At 42.5% G+C, this 19,549-nt stretch overlaps 1 protein-coding gene across 1 annotated transcript; it reads right to left on the bottom strand.

Moving 5' to 3' along the window:
• Positions 1–3,001: 3,001 nt before the first annotated feature.
• Positions 3,002–18,853, bottom strand: SEC11C (SEC11 homolog C (S. cerevisiae)). The gene is made up of 6 exons (XM_012651800.1): positions 18,659–18,853; positions 11,295–11,404; positions 7,788–7,937; positions 5,518–5,637; positions 3,816–3,873; positions 3,002–3,206 (listed from the first exon to the last, which is right to left on the bottom strand). The coding sequence occupies exons 1-6, from the start codon at positions 18,743–18,745 to the stop codon at positions 3,153–3,155; spliced, it is 579 nt and encodes a 192-aa protein (XP_012507254.1). The 5' UTR covers positions 18,746–18,853; the 3' UTR covers positions 3,002–3,152.
• Between the last annotated feature and the right edge of the window lie 696 nt (positions 18,854–19,549).

Here is a 19,549-nt window from a genome sequence, read left to right as displayed (position 1 = left end):
CCCAGAATTTCAGGATGAGACTAAACTGAGTGTCCAGGGCCCTGGGCCAAAGACTACTTCGTAAGATGAGATGCTGGAATACAAACCAGATGACCGTTAATAGAGAGGTTAGCATCATTTCGGTGTGGGCAATGGTATGAGAGGATGACACATAAATACAGTGCATTTCTGGTTTTTTTCCTATAATGCAATCTGAAAATGACTTCATGAAGATGAGATGGAAGATCTGAACCATCAAGCATCCTGATCACATTTATTCCCCACTAACTTGGGCAGACATCTATTTCTCAGGGGTTCTCAATTCTGACTGCACATTAGTCACCCAGGGAGTTTTTTTAAAAGTGCAGGTGCCCAGGCTTGCTTCCCCTAATTTAAGTATTTTGCTACCTTTCTTACTTGGAAACGTTAGACTTCCCTGTCTTTCCAACAGGGCTTCATTAACCCAGCTTTGCTGGGACAGTGGCGGCTCCAAAATTTGAATACAACAGTTTAGTGTCTGCAATCTGGTTGTTGGAGTGTTGTGTGTGTGTGTATGTGCCCATGCACATACTTGAAGCTGTGTTTTTCTAGTATTTGCATAAAATGAACACATTGTCAAAGGGGAAAAGGCTGGAAGAGCTGGCCTGAGGCCTGTGGGTTAGGAAATTGGAGGTTCTACGAGTAACCTCTTGAAAAAACTGAAGCTTATTCCCCAGTAGAAACTTTCCAGTTTTGATGGAAACCTAAATTGATCTTAAACACAGTATGACATTTAACTTCTTCCTAAGTGTCCTCTCATAACTCAGTGGGGCCTTTGCGGACTGTCCCTACACCAGGTGGTGTCCTGAAATCCTTGCATCTGTTTTTTACACTTCGTCTTCTCCATTCTCAGTGGGTATTGACTTGTTTGGCCGGTGCTCACCAGACACCTTCTACTTTGATGCTTCTCAGCTGTGGTAAAGTGGAAAAGCAGTTGCCTAACCACGTGACAAACGTGTGTCCCGTGAACATTGTGAAGCTCCCGGTAAGAGGCTCTACCTGATGAAAAAACTGCAAGCAACTTGGATGTCGCAGCGCCGATTTTTGTCTGCTCAGATCCAGTCCCGGTTCTTCTTGGTATGTTCCAGACACTGAGGCTGCAGCTGAAACCCCCAGATGGCAGAACTTCGATCCGGCATCCAGCACTGGCTTAGCCATGTCAGGGCTCTGAGGTGTCTTTGTAAAGTTCACTTCAGAACGTTAGGCATGTTCAGAGAATCACCAAGAAGCTTAGCCACGTGAAGAGCTTTTTAAAGGTGTATATTAACCTACTACATAACCCCAGGAAGATGATAAAATAATAAAGTTTTGACCCAACATTTAAAAATTCCATTTTTAGTTGAAGGAAGAAAAATCCATTTTTTTCTTAAGAAAACAGTTTATTAAAGGGCACGAGGGAATAATGTTTTTAGAGAGTATTCTATAAGCCTTTTTTCCCTCTCACTTTGCTAATTTCAACAGGAGGAGGCCCATTACTGTTGCAATAGCCTGTTTTAGCAGAGACAGAGGGTTAAAGGATGAGCTGCCCCCAGTCGATCACTCATGCTGGTCCTTCCCAAACCAGGAGCTCAGGCCAGGTATCCGTACAGGTGTGCAATGTGGCGCAGGTTGACGTTGTAACAAAGGGGAACACTGAGCGCTACTGCGTGCATGTCAAGGAGCGTACTGCTTATTGCTCATGACACCCAACGGGGTAAGTGCAGTTCTTCTCCTCCATTTGAGGCGGAGGGAAGTAACTTGCTCAGGGCCACGCAGTGGTAAAGTGACTTTGAGAGATTCTCTACTCTTACATCAGAATCGAACAAACCTAAGAGAATGAGGTGGATGTGTAAATTCTGAAAGGATGCCGATGTCACATCGTTCAGTGGAAAGAGAACATTTTTGTAAAACGGGACTATACTTTAAAACATCACTGGCCTCCTTTTTATTCGTCTAACACTCGGCTATGCAAAATGTAGTTGGGCACCAGCAGCAGCATCCCCTGAGAGTGGGCTGGAAATGCAGAATCTCAGGCCCCACCCCAAACCTCTTGAGTCAGACTTTGAACCAAACAACAGCCAGGTGACCTGTGCGCTCCCTGAAGCTTGAGAGGAACCGCGCTAACCTGCCCACAGCATGCCCTTCTCAGGGCTTCTGCACTGGCTGTTCCCACTTCTGGAACGCCATTTCCCGGGACTGACAGGCCTCACTCTCATTTCTTTTAACTCTGCTTAATGTCACCTCCTCTGAGAGGTCTCCCCTGACTCCCATATGGAAAGCAGCGTCCTCTGTCAACTTTTATGCACTCACTCTGCTTTCTTCACGACAATGATCACTACCTGAAATCACAGACTTGTGTCTCGTCTGTTCCTCCCACAACAGGGCAAGCTCTGTCAGGGCTGGGCCTTTGTGCCTCCAGCACCTCAGACAGTGGCTGGGATGAAAGTGCTTGATAAATATTTGCACGAGAGACTTTTACATGCAGGACTAGATCTGGCGCAAAGGTCTAACTTGCAGGGGAGATCCCTGGGAAATGGAAAGAGGAGACCGAAGAAGGGGCCCTTTTGTAGCTCTTGCAATGTTCATCCTTCCCCCTCATGTAGTTTTTGCAATGTTTCAAAGGAGTATGCACTGTTTTTATAATTTATTAAACACTTTTCAAATAATTTAACAAACCATCCCAAGATATATCATGCCACAAAAACAAAGCAGATTGCATCCCTTCTAAAAGGTGTTAGGCTTTATTAATTTATCTGATTACATTTTAATAAGAAACCATCTCCCTTTAAGGGCCCGTTTGTTTTCCCCCAAAATGCCATTAAGAATTTTACTTTTGAAACACAAACGTTACAACTCTACACGTAGACTGTACATTGTCCCACCAGCAGACCAGGCCCATAAAGGCCTGCCTGGCTCCGGAAGTGGCAGAGACCCTCATACTCAGAGTCTGCCACAACTGGCAGAGAGATCGGGCAGATTCAAATCAGAGTCCACAAAAGAAAACCATCTTTACTGATGAATCATTTATTTGGACAAGACAAAAACATCTCCACACTGTTTTCCTTTATACATAAAGTGGAACACTTCAAATATATTAGTTTTTCTCTTTTTCAACAGAATTCGTTTCAGTCTGGTTTCAGGGACTGCTTCTCATTTTAGGATTCACGTTTTAATAACACATATGCACCCATTACAGCCAAAAGAGCATACTGTAAAGAGAACACAATGGAAAATTACTGTGAGGCCTACCAATGAATTGGTCTATAAATGTATTCAGATGAAGTCTGTTCAACACCGAGCTGAGAACAGAATCAACAGATGACCTCTTCCCCCACACCTTGTTCTCCAAATGAGCTGTTCAATGCCACATATGGCTAAAAATCCAAAAACACAACGATGGACTAAGGATCCAACACCTGACAAACACAGCTAATGAAGTGCTTATTCCTAAGTAGGTTTCCTATTGTTTTTCAAGTGATTTAAAAAAACACATAGATACTATTTTTGTTGAAGTTGAGAGATTACTGAGTTTCTTATACTGCTTTTTTACGTGTTTGAAATTTTCCATAATAAAAAGCAACAACTATATAAATGCCATTTCAGAATACATTGTAAACACAAAAGGTGAAAGCAGCCACTATAAATAATTAATTTAAATGTTGATAATTTAAACAATTATGTTAATTTGTAGTTAACTACAAATATTCTTCAGAAAAATTAATGGTAAAACATTTTAAGAAGACTGCATCTTTACAACTGCCCAAGTAAAAGCTCCAATATTTAAAAAAATAAATACAGACACACATATAAATTCCTACCTTGAATTTTGGATAGTCATTCATTATTATGGTGACCATACCAACATATGGTAAAAACCTAAATTGTGGGATAAAAAGCAAGAAATATAAAAATTGTTTATGATGATGGCACATTTGAAAACACTGTAAGTCAACCTTAGGAAACAAATCTTACATGGGAATACCATTGACTGGGGCTGCGAGGACAATATTCACCCCCGTCTCTAACAGCTTTATTAGTGAAGAGCACCAGTGCTGACAGGACAATTGTTTAAGCAAGCACATGATTTGAGATAGTGGTGCTACTTGTCTTCACTTGCTACAGTTAAAATAATTAGTTGATCTACTGTACAAACAGAATAGGCAACTTTCACAAATCTAGTTCTTGTTTTTTTTAGGAGAGAAGTAAGAATCAGATAGCCTATATAAAAATTGCTGTTAGATAAAGCTTTTAAAAGCACATGGATAATTAGTTTGTATAACAAAGAGTCATCGTTTTCATTTTACAGTGCTTTTCAGATGTAACAAGTTTTTTGGCAATGAATACAAATGTGAATACCATAACTTATACTCAAGTATGATAATGATCTCAGAGAAAGTTCAGTGCATAAACCAGCCAATGATTATGCTGACAAAAGTAATAGCAATGTGTAATCAGATTGACCCAAGTCTCAATCATCTCTGCTAATGGGACACAAGGTAACACACTCATAGTACCCTCTAGTTTTATATAAATTGGTAGGTCCAACCCCTCTCTTATTCAAAGCTTTTCACCTGTGTCTAGAAAGAATTAACTAGCTAGAAGCCTCCTGGTCTGCCTGCAGATACCCAAGTGGAAATGCAATAGAGAAAAATGGTTTAAGGGGTAGAAAGAGGTGTTAAGCCACAATCTGATAAATAAAGCTAAATCTTAGAAAATGGTAGGCAGTTTCTCTGGCTGTAAGTAGTCGGTGAGATTTAGATGTGATAAAAAGAAAACATTTTTTAATAAGTGTTTAACATTAAACAGGTCACCAAAAGAGGAAAAGAATCTCCTTTTTTGGTTTTTTTAATGAGAGGATACATTCTCTACTGTGTTGATCAGAAGCAGAACTCATTACTGGAACAATTATACAAAGACGAATATTAAAAGATTTATCACAGAACTGTTTTCAGTCATGAAAAATAGGAAATAACCTAAATGTCCATCCAAAGAGGATTGGTTAAATAAGCTATGATTCTCAATAGAGCAGCATGTAGCCAGCCATTTAAAAAGGTATAAATGTAGATTTGATACCGAAAAACTACTTCCGACTTCCTGTTGAGTGGCAAAAAATCAGATTCTTCTAGGTAAAATTACGTATCATGTATGCATTCACACACATCTGTAAAGGCACAGATAGTATTTAGAGCATTTACTGAAATGTGAAATAGTGGTTATCTCTGGGAGGATTTCTTGTTATTTAAAATCCACAGATGACTAATCTCTAGGTGAGAATTTATTTTTAAATAGAATTAAACACATGACAGAGATAATATAAGTGGATTTAGTTTTAGATTTTAGATCTTTAGGAAGGTCTATGTTTTATTTATCTTCACAGTATAAACTAGAACTGCTTAGAACTCTCCTGACATATTTGTAATGAATGATTCTATTAATATTATCCTATAAATGTGGTTTCTTTGTTTCTGAATGGTTTTCTTGTTTCCAAAACTTCTATATAACTTAAAAGTGAATTCTCACCCTCTTGCTCTTCCCACCACATCTTTCTTTTCAAGCCAGTTCTGGCCTTCTTTGTACAAGCCTCTGTCATCAACTTCATTATTATCTCCTTTGGTCAGAAATTTGATGTCTCCATTATCTCTGGAAAGCAAAATAATGTCCGCTCAAAAATTATTTTCAGCACAGCAGCATTAAAAAAAATATTAGTTTGCCCAAGACTTTACCATCAGACCATTTAGAAAACCAGTCAAAGATAACTTGACCTTCCTTTGGTCTACGATGATTGTTTACAGACAACCATTCAGCTGAAGCACAGACCTAATGACAATTTTGTAGACTTAAATTCTGAAACACTCAAGTGACCTTGACAACCAAAGAGCATGGCCAAGCACAAAGGCAATGATTCACTTTCAGCACAGCACACAGTAAAAAATGAATGAAGGAAAAGCTAGTACCTAACTTATTTTTTAATCTGAAAATAAGAGTATTAGTGTCATTCACCAGTGGGCAAAATCATGTGAATAACCACTGTATGATCCTTTCAAGAATACCCCAAAATGTTGCCGACAACGAGCTTTTCCAGGCTCACTTCAGCCGTTCACCTCAAGTCAGAACAGATCCGAAGTCGGGACATGACGCTGGTTTAACAAGCTATGCTGGACTTGAACTGTTTGCTTTCTTTCCTAGTCCTCATGGACCAATTTGTTAACATGGATTATATTCCTCTTCACTCTAGACATAAACCTGGTCCCAGATCACACAGATTTGAGCACAAGGTAATTTAAATGCAAGTGTGCTCTTAAGCTGTCCTCAAACTGATTTTCCTTGCCAAATGCACAATGCGTTGATTCAATATTTCCTTTACCGCTGAGCATAGTGGTGTGAAGTCCAGTTTGCAGGAAACAAGAATCACAAATGGCATAAAACCACCGTGTTAAAGAGACATGTGGGATTAATTTTAAGCATACTAAATGGGTGCTCACATAGCCTTGACACTAGAAACACAATATTGTAGCATTATGGAGCTGTAAAAAGGGTCTTCTTTCAATAAGACAAATGAAAAAATGCACTCTGATAATGAGAGAAAATGCTAAAAGCCCAAGCTGATTTGTAGCCATGGTTATAAAGGAAATCAAGAGGATAAAAATCCTGGCAGACTCTCATAATTCATGCAAATCACAGCAAAAAACCATTATTTCCTCAGCTTTGAATGATTTATCGTCTTTAGAAATTGTTTTTAAATCAGGTGACAGTACTGTCACATTACGATCGAGCATGCTTCTTCCTCAGTAAGCAGACATCAAGTAACCATTAGTACAGTACCAGTGTACCAACACAAACCGAAACTGGATTGTCTAATGTTTAGAGTGATAGGGAGTGAATATTTTAAGTATCAATATTTTTGGGGAACACTGTTGGGGAAACAGTGAATGCAATGGGAACCTAATACCAGATGTGTACAAATAGTTACTCGTCACATATGCATACGTGCCACGCATGGGGTGAGAAGTGCTCCATTATTTAAAAACACACATATGTATACATCTAAATTTAATTCTATAACTCATACAGGTAAAAATCTACACAAAGCTGCATAAAGGTAAATGAATAACCAAGTATACAAAATGTAACATTTTTGCTAATCTCGTGAACTACTCTCTCATGGGAACTTTCTATATTTGAGCTAGAAATAAATGTTTCTGGTTCCAAAAAAGGGGTCTTAATAAGTAAGTCACTGCTGGCATTTAAGGGAAAAAGCAAGGCTGTCTGGGGGAAGGCAGGGGGGAGAATTAATGCAGGATATGCAATGACCAAAGCATAAGATGAGGTGGGGGAAGGAAATTTTATCCATCCAGCATTACTTCTGGGAATGCCACTGTGATCAAAGTCACACACAACAGCTAGCTTTTCTGCATTTCATAAAATAACTTTCACATCAATATAATCCTGTTATAATGTGATTTTCCTTTGAGCGCCTTCAAATAACTAACATGTTATAATATATCCCACCTTATATCTGTGTAGCAATTCAAGTTTTTAAAGTGCTTTAGTAAACATTAGTTCATTTAATTCTCATAATCATCCTGTGAGTTGTTGTGGGTAAAATATTACCACTCCTGTCCTACAGAATGAGTTAAGCAGCTGGTCTAAAGTCACCCAGTTAGTAAATGGCAGAACTAGGAACATAATCCAGTGCGTTTACTACTTTCTAACTAACCATTAAAGCTATCTACCAAAAATTGACAAAAAAAACCCAAACAAACAAACAAAAAGAAGGAAAGCTTCTTTACTTTTCATGAACTTTGATTACTCTGTGAACTATTGGAATGTCTCGTCCTTCAACTTTAAAAACAACTATTTCACCAGCTCTAATGGGGTCTTCTCGGAAGTTTGTGAGGAACAGCAGGTCTCCCCTGTGGAAGGCCGGCTCCATGCTGCCACTGGAAAGAAACACAAAGTCCACATCAGCGTTACCCTGTGTCTGAAAGGTGACAAGAATAAACACAACAGTTAGAGCTGAAAATCTAATCAATAGCAAAGTCAGTCTTCAGGGCTATAAAACAAGCCAGAGTGGTTTCCTTCTGACCACCCAAGGTAATAACAATATGGAAGAAAGGAAATCATTTCTACTCAGAATTGAGTATGGAACAGGCAGCAGCAGGCCTCTCTGCAGTTAGTATTAGGTAGAAAAAGAACCAAGAACAATGTGAACTCTGAAGCAAACGCTGCCAATTTTTAGCTTTGAAAAGAGTCCTCCTCCTACAAATGCATTACTGTTTTCATTCAGAACTGCAGACTCTTACAGCTGGTTAACACTCTGGGGGGATTCTTTCGTTTTATAGCATATCCCAGCACTTAGGATACTCCAATACTTGTTCAAGGAATGAGAAACAAACAAGTGAACAACTTAGGGAGCGTGACCTGCCCTCAAGCCAAGCAGAGGGTTGGGACAAAATTTGAACCCAGGTCTTTTACACCTACTTGCAGCAGCATCCTTTCTACCGTATTCTACAAAAGGCCGATTCTAACAAATATCAACTTTGCTGTGGAGGCCAATAAATAATCCCACAATACCAATTTAAACCCATGCCAAAAATCTTTGGTAGATTCAAAGTAAATTGTAATCTACTGGAAGCTGAAATTTAACAAATAGAATTCACTGTATAATTCTCATGCTCTGTTTTAATGTAGGAGAAAATAATAAGTCCTAGGAATATGGCTTTATGGGGGCTGTGCACCAGGATGAGTAATAATGGCTGCTGAACAGAAAGAAAGGGAGAGAAAGAACGAGGCTACTGAACATGGCGGAGCTTTAAAGGAAACCGAGGCCCTCCTTCCCCTCTAGGCCTGGCAACCGTAAACGTCTCAGCAGACGCTTAAGTTTAAGTCAGCAGATGCTTAATGCAGCCTGTCGCTAAGTGCCTACCGATAGGTTTATATTTCAGTGAAACCAGTGTCACTAACTCTGGTAAATGGATCCAATATTCAAAAATAAGAGATCTGAATAGAAAGAGAGAAAGGGCTAGAAATAGAACTAAGAGGAAAAGAGAGAAAACATCTGAGTAAAAACAAATTTGGGGTTTTTCTGTCCCCTGACATAGAATTTTATTTTGTCATCTTCTGAAAATAAAACATACTTGCTTCAGGGTTTTCTTTTTTTTTTTTTTTTTTTTTTGAGACAGAGTCTCACTGTGTTGCCCGGGCTAGAGTGCCGTGGCGTCAGCCTAGCTCACAGCAACCTCAAACTCCTGGGCTCAAGCAATCTTTCTGCCTCAGCCTCCCGAGTAGCTGGGACTACAGGCATGCGCCACCATGCCCAGCTAATTTTTTCTATATATTTTTAGTTGTCCGATTAATTTCTTTCTATTTTTAGTAAAGATGGGGTCTCGCTCTTGCTCAGGCTGGTTTCGAACTCCTGAGCTCAAACGATCTGCCCGCCTCGGGCTCCCAGAGTGCTAGGATTACAGGCCTGAGCCACCGCGCCCCACCGGGTTTTGTTTTCTTTTAAAGACAATAGCTAAAATGCTTAAGATAATTGCTTCTGCATCTATGGCTTCACCTTTACTCCTTCAACAAAATTCCTGAAGATACACAATGGGAAAATGTTGATAGAAAACCCTCTCGGTCGGCAGTAACAGTTAAGGGACCGCAGTGAGGACAAGACTCCTTGCGCAGGCCCAGAGGCGAGAAGAGGCTGCTGAAGTTTGGCATCAAGGGTCATTATCGCACCCCATCAGGAAAACAGTTATTTTCAATGTTTCTAGTATCAACTTCCACTTGCTTTCCTCCTGGGTCAGGGGCTCCCCCAAGGCCAAACATCCCTCCGGGATGGAAATGGTCTATGCTGACAAACCAAATTGCTTTAGCACGATAAAGGATGCTTTTTTAAAAAGCCCCTAAGGTGCAGCAATTTCACAGTAATTCTGTGTCAAGTGTGTCTGTGTGATTTGGGAAGGGGAGCCAGCACACTTCAGATCTAGTGTTGGCTCTGCCAAAAGTAATCAAGAGATGCTTCTGACCTGGCCTCGCTGGGCCTCAGTTTCCTTTATCTGTGAAGTGAGAGGGCCCATCTAAATTTGAGGTTTTAAATTTCTTCTTCTTTTTCAAAAGCCTTAAAATCCTTCCTTCAAGTGAGATCTTACCAGGAAGTATAACCATGTAAAATACATAAAAGTGGAACTGTCCGAACTAAAGCAAAGCTAAGGTATCTAGAATCCATGGGCGTCGTCCCCTCCTCCTAATCTATCCAGCCGGACCCCGGGGACTCCCGAAGCACAGTGAACACCAGTGAATCAGAGGTCCCCCCAGCTCTGCTGTGAGCTATGCTATCCTCAGGCTTCTAAATTCATGAAAATTCTATCTCTAGAAGTATGCCCCTTGGCCAGTCACACAAGGGCACCCTAGTGAAGTAGGGAGCATGGCTGTGGCCCCATAACACGGTGGCGGGGCCAGCAGAGGGAAAGGGCAATGGTTTGGCAGCCAAGTGCCCTATGTCTGACCGCAGCTCCCATACTGGCCAGCTGTAGCTCTGCCCAAGTTACTGCTACAGCCCACTGCTCCACCTGCAAAACAAAGGGAAGCTATCCCCACCAGCAGATTCAATGATCTAAGACACACAGGACAGAGGGGATCTTGAAGCACCTACTGGCTCCCAAACATGGTCATGTGACTTCAAATGGACTGTTAAGTGTTTCTACTTGGATGACTGTATGGCTGCATGAAGTTAACTCTAGTATTAACTTCTCTAATATAAACATGCTGTACTTATTATGAGCATAAAAGTCTCAAGAAGACAGGAGCCATTTACACCAGTATTATTAGTGAAGAAGCTTGAAAAAATACTGGGCACACTGCTAGGTGCTGGGGATACACACCCCCTGCCTATCTGGTACAAAGAAAACCAATAAACATGTTTAAACATGCTCTCTCCCTTCTCCTTCCCCTCAGCTTAGGAATCCCCCATCTTATACCTTCCTCCGCCTCACATCCTTCTCCGGTGTTAAGCTTTTATCAATTTGTACACAAATAATGCATTAATACCATATTATTGTCATTTTAAGTGGATGAAATGCACGAGCATCAACATAACTAAAGCTCTAAAATGTCTATTAAAGATAAGATTTTTTAAGAAAAGACAGAAAAAAATTAGACCTTCTCAAAACAGATATCAATCAATAAAGAAGACTCTAATAGTTCATCCAATTGCAATCTTGAATCTTGGCTCTCACTCAGGCGACCCTGCTCCTCGGGCCAGGGCAGCCGTGCAAAAGAGGATGCGGGCGGCCGGCGGGACCCACCTCAGCACCACCACGATTGGGCTCTCGCTGCCAGTGAGCACGATCAGGCCTTTCCAAATCATGAGTGCAGAAGACACGATCATGGCAAAGTTTAACACCTGGTAATAGAGCTGGAACGAAAAAGGGCAAACCACAGTGAAAAACAATGGCAAAATATTCACAACCCGAAGCTGGAGGTGCACTTACAAAATTTTCAAAAAGATGCAATTTTAGGACATGAAATTAATTCATACAAGGTACACAGTTAGGTAGTAGTTCAATTTTTGTCCACGGAAACAGCCTTGTAAATATCCTCTCTCCTTAAATGGGAGAAAGTGGAGGGAAAAACAGAGCAATCTAGGGGACTTGCCTGCTACAGCTTCAAGGAGGCTCTACTTACCTCTCTGGGATGTCCCAGCACCTTAAACGCTAACGGGTTCCGCCATTCTAGTTCTACCACCAGAGCCTGGTGCTGTGGGCTAGTCACGGACACAGTCCAGAGTAGAGCGAGGGGTTCTAACCCTGATCCACACAGTGTAGATTCACCTAGAACTCCCTTTAGCCCTATGGCCAAAGACAGCCTCAATGGAAGCTTCAGAGTCCCAGAGTACTTAGCAATGAGGCCATTCTGCATCTGAAAATTACATTTTAAACGTGAACAAAAACTTTAAACACCTGGATGTTTAAATTTTCCATAAGCGTTTTAAAAGGTGAACAAGAAATATTTGGTTAAGAGCACAGGCGGGAGGGTCACACGAGTTGTTACATAATCAATCGCTAATTATGTTAGCTCTGAGGAAGGGGTTTAAGCTGATCCACTCTACCTCTGACCCTGTGTGAAGACCCACAGGGCTTCCTTCGCTCCCTCCTGCATGGCACGTGCTGAAGCACAGGCTCTTCCTTGCTCACAGCTGCCTGCCACACCTGCCAACCCCTGGGGACTAAAGGGGAAAGCAACTTCTGCCCACGTCCCAACACCCTGTTGGGCAGGAGCTGAACTGTCGGCCCAAACATCTGCCACCCTCCCAGAGGCTACAGTGGTCACGTCAGTATCTAGTACTACGCAAACTCCAGGGAGATGCACTTTGGTACCTGCCTCAGTCTTCTTCTCACAACCCCTGCAGTTGTCCAGATGATTTGAAGAGCCACGTGCATGGCCCATGCAACGCTCTGCTGTCTCAATTCCTGGACCTCCACATCTCCAGTGACCTTCCTCCACCTGGACCATTTACTCTCAGCAACACACTCTGGAACTGAAACGGCTCTATCCCTACATCTCTAGTTCAATGACCCCCTCCCACCTGGCTGCACGTGCCTGTTCTCCTGGCATCTGTGCTCACTTACATATCAGGACCTCTGCCCCTCGCTTCTGCTACTTAAAGTCACTCACGGGGTGGCATTCACATCCTCCACCAGGCCTGGCAGCCCTTAATCCAGAGACCACCTGCTTACCTCTTCAGGGAACAAACTTCCAGACCCCTGCCTGGGAGGGGCAGACCTGTGAGCGGAGGAGGCAGGAGAGCAGGGATCTAATTTATCCTGGCCCTCCCTCCCCTTCGCCTCCAGTTCTGGAGACACCCAGTGCTGTCGATTCTTGAGTCTTTGAGGATTCTGTGCACAAACAGTGAAGAGTTGTTCCTCAGCGTCCCCCACTGCCACCTAGGATTTTGGCTTTCTCAGGCTCTGGCTGTGCCAGCCACCATTCTCCCCTCTGTTTTCTGGCTTCTAGTATTTGGCTGATCTTGTTTCCTCTCTGGACTTATCTTGGAGTAACTGATGACTTTTAAAATCTCCTTACTATAGTTCTAGTGTTTGACAGGAAGTGACATTAGACAGGTTAGATCCCATCTTAGCTACCTAGCAGCTTACCCTACCAGTTTTCCAGAACATCCTTTGGAAATGAGTTTGGAGCTGGGACCCAGATCATGTGGGTGTGGACAACATCATTTTCCTTAAATATCCAAATTTACTTTGAACTGAGACAGAATGTAGGGGCGTGGACTCTTTTAGAGTATTCAATACAGTTTAAAATGCAGTTTTGAACAGTTTAATTATAGTTTAAAATACACAAGGCCTGGAGAAGTGGGGCTCAAGATACTCAGGAAGTCCAAACAGGGACGTGCAGGTGGCTCCGTAGGGTGTACAGACCGTTCTTTCCAGCAGTAGTTCTCAAACGTCAGCGTGCACCAGAATCAGCTGGTCATGCCTGAGAACTGCATTTCAGACAAGTTCCCAGGTGACGCTGAAGCTGCTGGTCTGGGGACCACAGTTTGAGAGCCCCTGCTCTACACCATTGGTTCTCAACTTTGGCTGCGCATTAGAATCATCTGGGAAACCTCCAACATGCTGTCCACCCGGCCTCCATCCCAGACCAGCTGCATCAGAGCAGGGGTGAGCCGGCGTCCGTGTTTCACAAGCAGCTCGCCAGGCGACCCTGATGTGCAGTGAAGGCCGAACCACTGCTCTCTCCCTTCTCCTTCCCCTCAGCTTAGGACTCCCCCATCTTATACCTTCCTCTGCCTCACATCCTTCTCCGGTGTTTACACTCTCGCTCCCTCACAGCTCTTCTCCAAAGAGCTTCTGCCCCAGGCTTCTCTCCTTCTTCACCATCTACATTTATCCCTCGACCTGCACCACCAGTCACCATGCTCACAGGGTCTTAGAGGCCATGGTAGGTTTGGTCTTCATCCTCAGAGCAGTGGGTCAATGACAGACCACATATATGACACCTGATGCGCCGAAACATCGTTGTGTGATGCCTGACTATACTTGTTTTCAGATGCACATCTCGTCATATCTACCCCCTGCTTAAAGCCCTCTGATTGCGTCCCACTATTCCGAGGATGAAGACCAACTCGAACATGGCCTCTAAGGCCCTGTCTGATATGTCCCCCAATCCCAGCATCAGCTGGTCAAACTCACTACACCCGAGTTGCACTGGTGGTATCTGCTAGCACTTCAAACAGCACATGCTACTTTCCACACCAGGGCCTTCACCTGGTTATCCCCTCTGTCCAGAAAGCTCCCTCCCTGGACCCATTAGTATACCAAACACTCACTCACCTTTAAATCCAACTTTAAATGTCAGTGCCCAAGGGAAGCCTGCCCTGACCAAACTTTCTGTGTAGAGGGCCAGATAGTAAATATTTTAGGTTTACAGGACACATAGTTTCTGTTGAAACCACTCATCTCTGCCAGTGTAGCAGGAAAGCAGCCACAGACAATATGTGAAAGAATCAGCACGGCTTTGTTCCAATAAAACTTTATTTATAAAAACAGGTGGCGCACTGGAGTTTGCCAGCCTCTACTGTAGGCAGCCTAGGTCTTCCTGTTCTGTGTATTCTCATTGCATCCTGTACTACTTTAAAGTATTCATCACCATCATAATTATGCATATAATTATTTAATGTGTTTTTCAACTAGACTGCAAGTTCCGTAAAAGGGATCAGTTCAGCCTTGCTTATAGCTATGTTCCCCAATATTCAACACAGGTCTGGCAAAAAGTACTCAATTTGTTGAATAAATACTAATGAAATAAACACCTTTAATATATGGTAAATGCAAACAAACCAGCAGTAAGAAAAATCCTAAAATACCAACCAAAAAAGGTAAAAGCTTAAAACTAATTTTCCAAAGAGAAAAAACAAGTGGCAAATAAACATTTAAAATGTTCAAACCAATAATCCTGCCTCCGCCCTCCCCCTCATCCTTTTTCTTTCTTTTTTTTTAAATGCTAATACACAGTGCTGGCAAGAGTATACTGTGGTGGGGATGTATGTTGATATAACCATTCTGAAAGCAATTTGGCATTAGTATCAAGAGGTTACTCTTGGCCTGGTAATCCTACTTCTAGCAATTCAGTCTAAAATAAAGGTAGACAGGGAATTATCGCCCAAAGATATTTATTACAGTCTTAATTCTAATAATGTGGAAAAGGACATAAATGAGCAACAATGGAGGAATGACTGGGTAGAAAATGGCAGATCACGCTGCTATTTAAAACAACGCATAAAGAACTTTAATGATGTGACCAAACATTTAAAATGTGTTGAGTGAAAAATCTCAGCTGCAGTAGGACCTCAACAAACTATAAACAGGTTATAAAACAACACAAGGAGATGCCCCAAGACACCGAGAGGCTATCATCTTAGGACGGTAGAATTATGAGAGTTATCGAATTTTCTTCTTTAAATTATTCTCTATTCTTTAAAATTCCTATGAGAAACATGGACTGATTCTAAACTCTAGGAGGGAAAAGTGTTTAAAGGAACTGCAATTTGACAGAGTATTATATGGCCATTAAAATAATTTTGAAGAGTGTAACAAAACATGAAAACATATTCTGATATGATGTAAGGTAGGAAAAGCACAGTTTAAAGCTGTCTCTTGCTAATATTATAACCATGTGAAATATGTAATTTGAGGCAATTATGAAGGATACAATGGAAAGTGAGGACATAAAAAGTGAATCAAAATAACTGTTAGCGTATTTTGGTGCAGTAAATGAAAAAAGGAAAATAAATATAATTCAATATTAAAGTTACACATCATTCTTCGACTATTTGGCTACTGTGTCAATAGCAAATTATGAAACTATCATTATATTCCCAAGAGAGCGAAAAAGGAAACTGGAGTATTAAGCAGACGTTGTTAAAGTGTTGGGCTATAAAATGTTAAACCGTTGCTTCTAAAGTAAAATCAGCCTTGCAAGTCACATCAGTCTAAAGCAGAAGTTGTTCACTGGCGTTCACGTGCAAAAACTTCTCCACCTGCTCTGACTGACTTAAAAGATTTGATAAACAACCCTTGTTTCAATATGAATTACAGATCGGATTCGGAAAGCCCCAAACCATGATTTTAAACAAAGATTGCTGTTTTTAGAAAAGCTTTCAAACCATCAGGCTCCACCCTGATAAAAGCAAATTATAAAACCTTGCCACTTACCTAATAAAGACCTCATGCTAAGAATATATTTTCTTATGCTTGATTTTCTATGCTTGAAAATTCATCACAATTTTCATGATTTTCTATACTTGAAAAATTCATCATGGAAAGTTAAAATTAATTCCTCCAAAAAATTCCTTTGAGCCAGACATCTATCTGCTAAGGAAATAGCCAAATATAAAAAAAACCTAACAACCAAACGAACTGCGAAATCACAGAGCATACATATACTTCCAACACCTTACCTTTAAGGCACCTACTGAATCTGATTGAGGTTTAGAATCCTGGAATCTAGAAACAATTTTTATTGAACTACTGACAAGCTGAATGGGATCTAAAAAACAGACTACCATGTTCCACTGGTACCATTTGTTGTTGGTCATCTTTGCCTACCAACTTTGTATGCTTGGCACTTAATAGCTGCAAAAGAGTTTAGAAGTAAGCCCATATGCAGTCACTGTCAATTAAGGATGAAATAGCCAATGTCTAAGCGTTTAAAGCAAACATTTCAACCCAGATATTCTGGCTGACAAAGCAGCAGCAATACCAGTGGCTGTATTTCTTCCTCTCTTCCTCACTGTGGAAACAAAGAGCCCTTGTCTTGCATGTGGCTTCTGACTTAATTAATAGTAAGCAGGAGCAACAGAGAAAGGAAGTCCTGCTTCCAAGACCAGTGGAGCATGCAGGCCTGACAAGGTGCCATAGGATGCTATTTTGGAGGGAAGAAGAAAAACAAGCAAAAGGACAAAGCTCAAAAAAGAAAAAGTAACAGGGTACAATAGATTTGAGCTTCTGAATTTTAATTAGAAGACTAGAAAAACAGGCAATAAAACCAGCTACTGGTTTTATTGTCTACCAAGCTGGTTTTATTGCCTGCCAGCCTCGTCACTGACAGTAGAAACACACAGGTCTTTTAAAGGGCAAACTGGTTTAGGGATTGATACACTCATCAGAAGGCCGCCTCTGATAGTTTGCTCATTGTAACCATCAGTAATCAGTACTAATTTTAGAGACATTTTAAAAACCAGCTAATTATAAATCTAGATTTTTAAATAAAGTTCTATCTCCTGGAAGATTTTCTTGTGAACGACGTCAATACTCAGGACATCAGCTGTTGGTTTTTCAAGCTAGCGATATTTTCTATTGCAACTCATTTTAATCACAGAAACTCACAGGAGTTCGTCAATTATGCACACCTAGACACAACCAGATTCTAAACACAGTTCATGAAATCCAAGTCACGAAACTCTCCCATACTCCTGCACTAGTCTGAAGTGCTACTTGGAGACACACACACACACACACACCCACACACACCCGTGCCCGCAAAGGAGTAAGTTGTGCCCTGCCACGGCCACCACCCTACATCTCAATATAATGGAACAAATGAAACTAGATGCCATTAAAATAATGAGAATTAATACCATTTTCAAAGATAATCAAAACTGCCTGACAGGAAGGTGAGATTTTTCATAGTACAATTTATTAGTAGTAGTAATAGTAGTATTAGTATCCATCATGAGACTTTGGTTCTATAGGTCTCCCAAATTCTCTACCTAGAAGCTTAAGCAATCATATTTTTCCTGACTGAGAGGGCTTCTTTTCCAGTCCCTACTCACTCATGCTTTATATTAGGAGATGAAGACCCAAAGACAGTGATGATGCCCAATAACTGGCCAAGGAGAGAGCAAGAGGGAAGTTTTCCTCTGAGGTCCTCCCGGAGAGGAGTGAGAAAGCAACCCCAGCTGCCCACAGACCCTAACTGGCTCCTATATCCATGGTGCAGTCAAAATGATGGAATCTGAAAAAGAAGTTAGCTAAGACTTCTGGAATCCCTTTTGGAACACTGGTTCAGTCCACGATGATCGAGCATACTTGTGAGCTCTCTTAGGCACAAGAAGCATTCCTTAGTCCAGACGAACGGTTAGAGGAAATCTGCTTTGGGAAGCATCGCTGGACAGCTCCCATTGTCAGAAAGTTCCCTTTTGCCTGCCTTTCTGCCACTTCACCCGCGGGCAGTCAGGCCGCTGGAGCCTCACAGAGAAATCTGTTCCCTCTTCACCGGGTGGCCCTTCAGATAAGCGCAGACAGCTGTCACTCACTCTCGAGTCATCTCTCCCACAAATTGGCTGTGGTTTTCTCAAACACATTTGACATCCAATGCACAGGGTTTCTTCTATTCTCTTCCCCTCCTGGCCACCCTCCCGTACTTGTGATCTTGTCAGTGCAAGAGAGCGCGCACACACACGCCCACATGTGGGTCTGGGAGCATTTGAACCCAGGGCCTCTGAGATGAGAGCCCAGAGAGGGAGCCTCGGGTCGCTATCGGGCCGCAGTCACCAGGAGCTGCCCTTGCCGGAGCCCTACCCGGGAAGCCCAGACTCCCCGCAAGCACAGCCGGTGCCGGCCCCCGGGAGCGCTCCCCACCCGGTCTAGGTTACCTGGCGCTTGTTCATCTTCCTTAGATCCCCGAAGATGTCCAAGCCGGACGCTGGGAGATGCGTCCCCACAGCGCCCGCGCGTACCATGGCAGGGTCTCTGGGGACCCAGGTGGCCCGCCGGCTCCGGATGTCACAGACAGCTGCGGAGCACGGGTCGGGCCCCCGCCCACCAGCCCCGCGTCCTTGCGGGCCACGTGACCGAGACTCGCTTGGACTTCTGGGAATCGTAGTCCCGCGAGTCTTGGCCACTAGTCAGCCAGGGAGGAGCCTGGGAAAAGAAAACTACCACTCCCAGAATGCCGCGCGGTGACAGCCTCGGCCAGTGAAGACCCAGGGCTCTCAGGGAGAGCAGCGACGGGGCTCAGGGGCCTCATCCGACCCTTCGGAGCGAACCTGGGGCAGCGGGTGATCCTGAATGTCTCGGGGCATCTCGGGTACGTGACTACTCAAGAGGAACTGAATTTCCCGACTATGGTCAGGCGCCATCAGGACACCTAAAGCCCCCTCGCAATCATCTAACCGTGTATCTTGGCCATTGGATGACTGCAAAGGGAAGGCGGTGTTTCTGCACTGTGGGCGGGCCGAGCAGAATTGGGGCGGGGCCTAAAGAAGGGCAGGGATGGTGGGAGGGGCTTGGAAGAGGCGGGACTTTTGACACCGCTGAGTTCCGTGCTCTGAAGAGTTGTAGCACTTGAATGCAAGGAAACATCTTGAATGAATAAATAACCACCTAATTTTATATACGGGGAATCAGAGGCCCAGAAAGCTTCATTGGCATGGCTAAGATTAAGTGGCGGAGTCTGGAATAGAACTCAAATTTTGAAAATTCCAAGTCCTGGATTAACACAGTCCTAATCCTAGATTACCTTTGCTTCATTTACTCACTAATTT

The sequence above is a fragment of the Propithecus coquereli genome, unplaced genomic scaffold, assembly GCF_000956105.1.
Source record: "Propithecus coquereli isolate 6110/MARCELLA unplaced genomic scaffold, Pcoq_1.0 Scaffold37, whole genome shotgun sequence".
NCBI classification, from domain to species: Eukaryota; Metazoa; Chordata; class Mammalia; order Primates; family Indriidae; genus Propithecus; species Propithecus coquereli.
The sequence above is the reverse complement of the archived record's forward strand: the minus strand, read 5'-3'. Positions and strand labels throughout refer to the sequence as shown.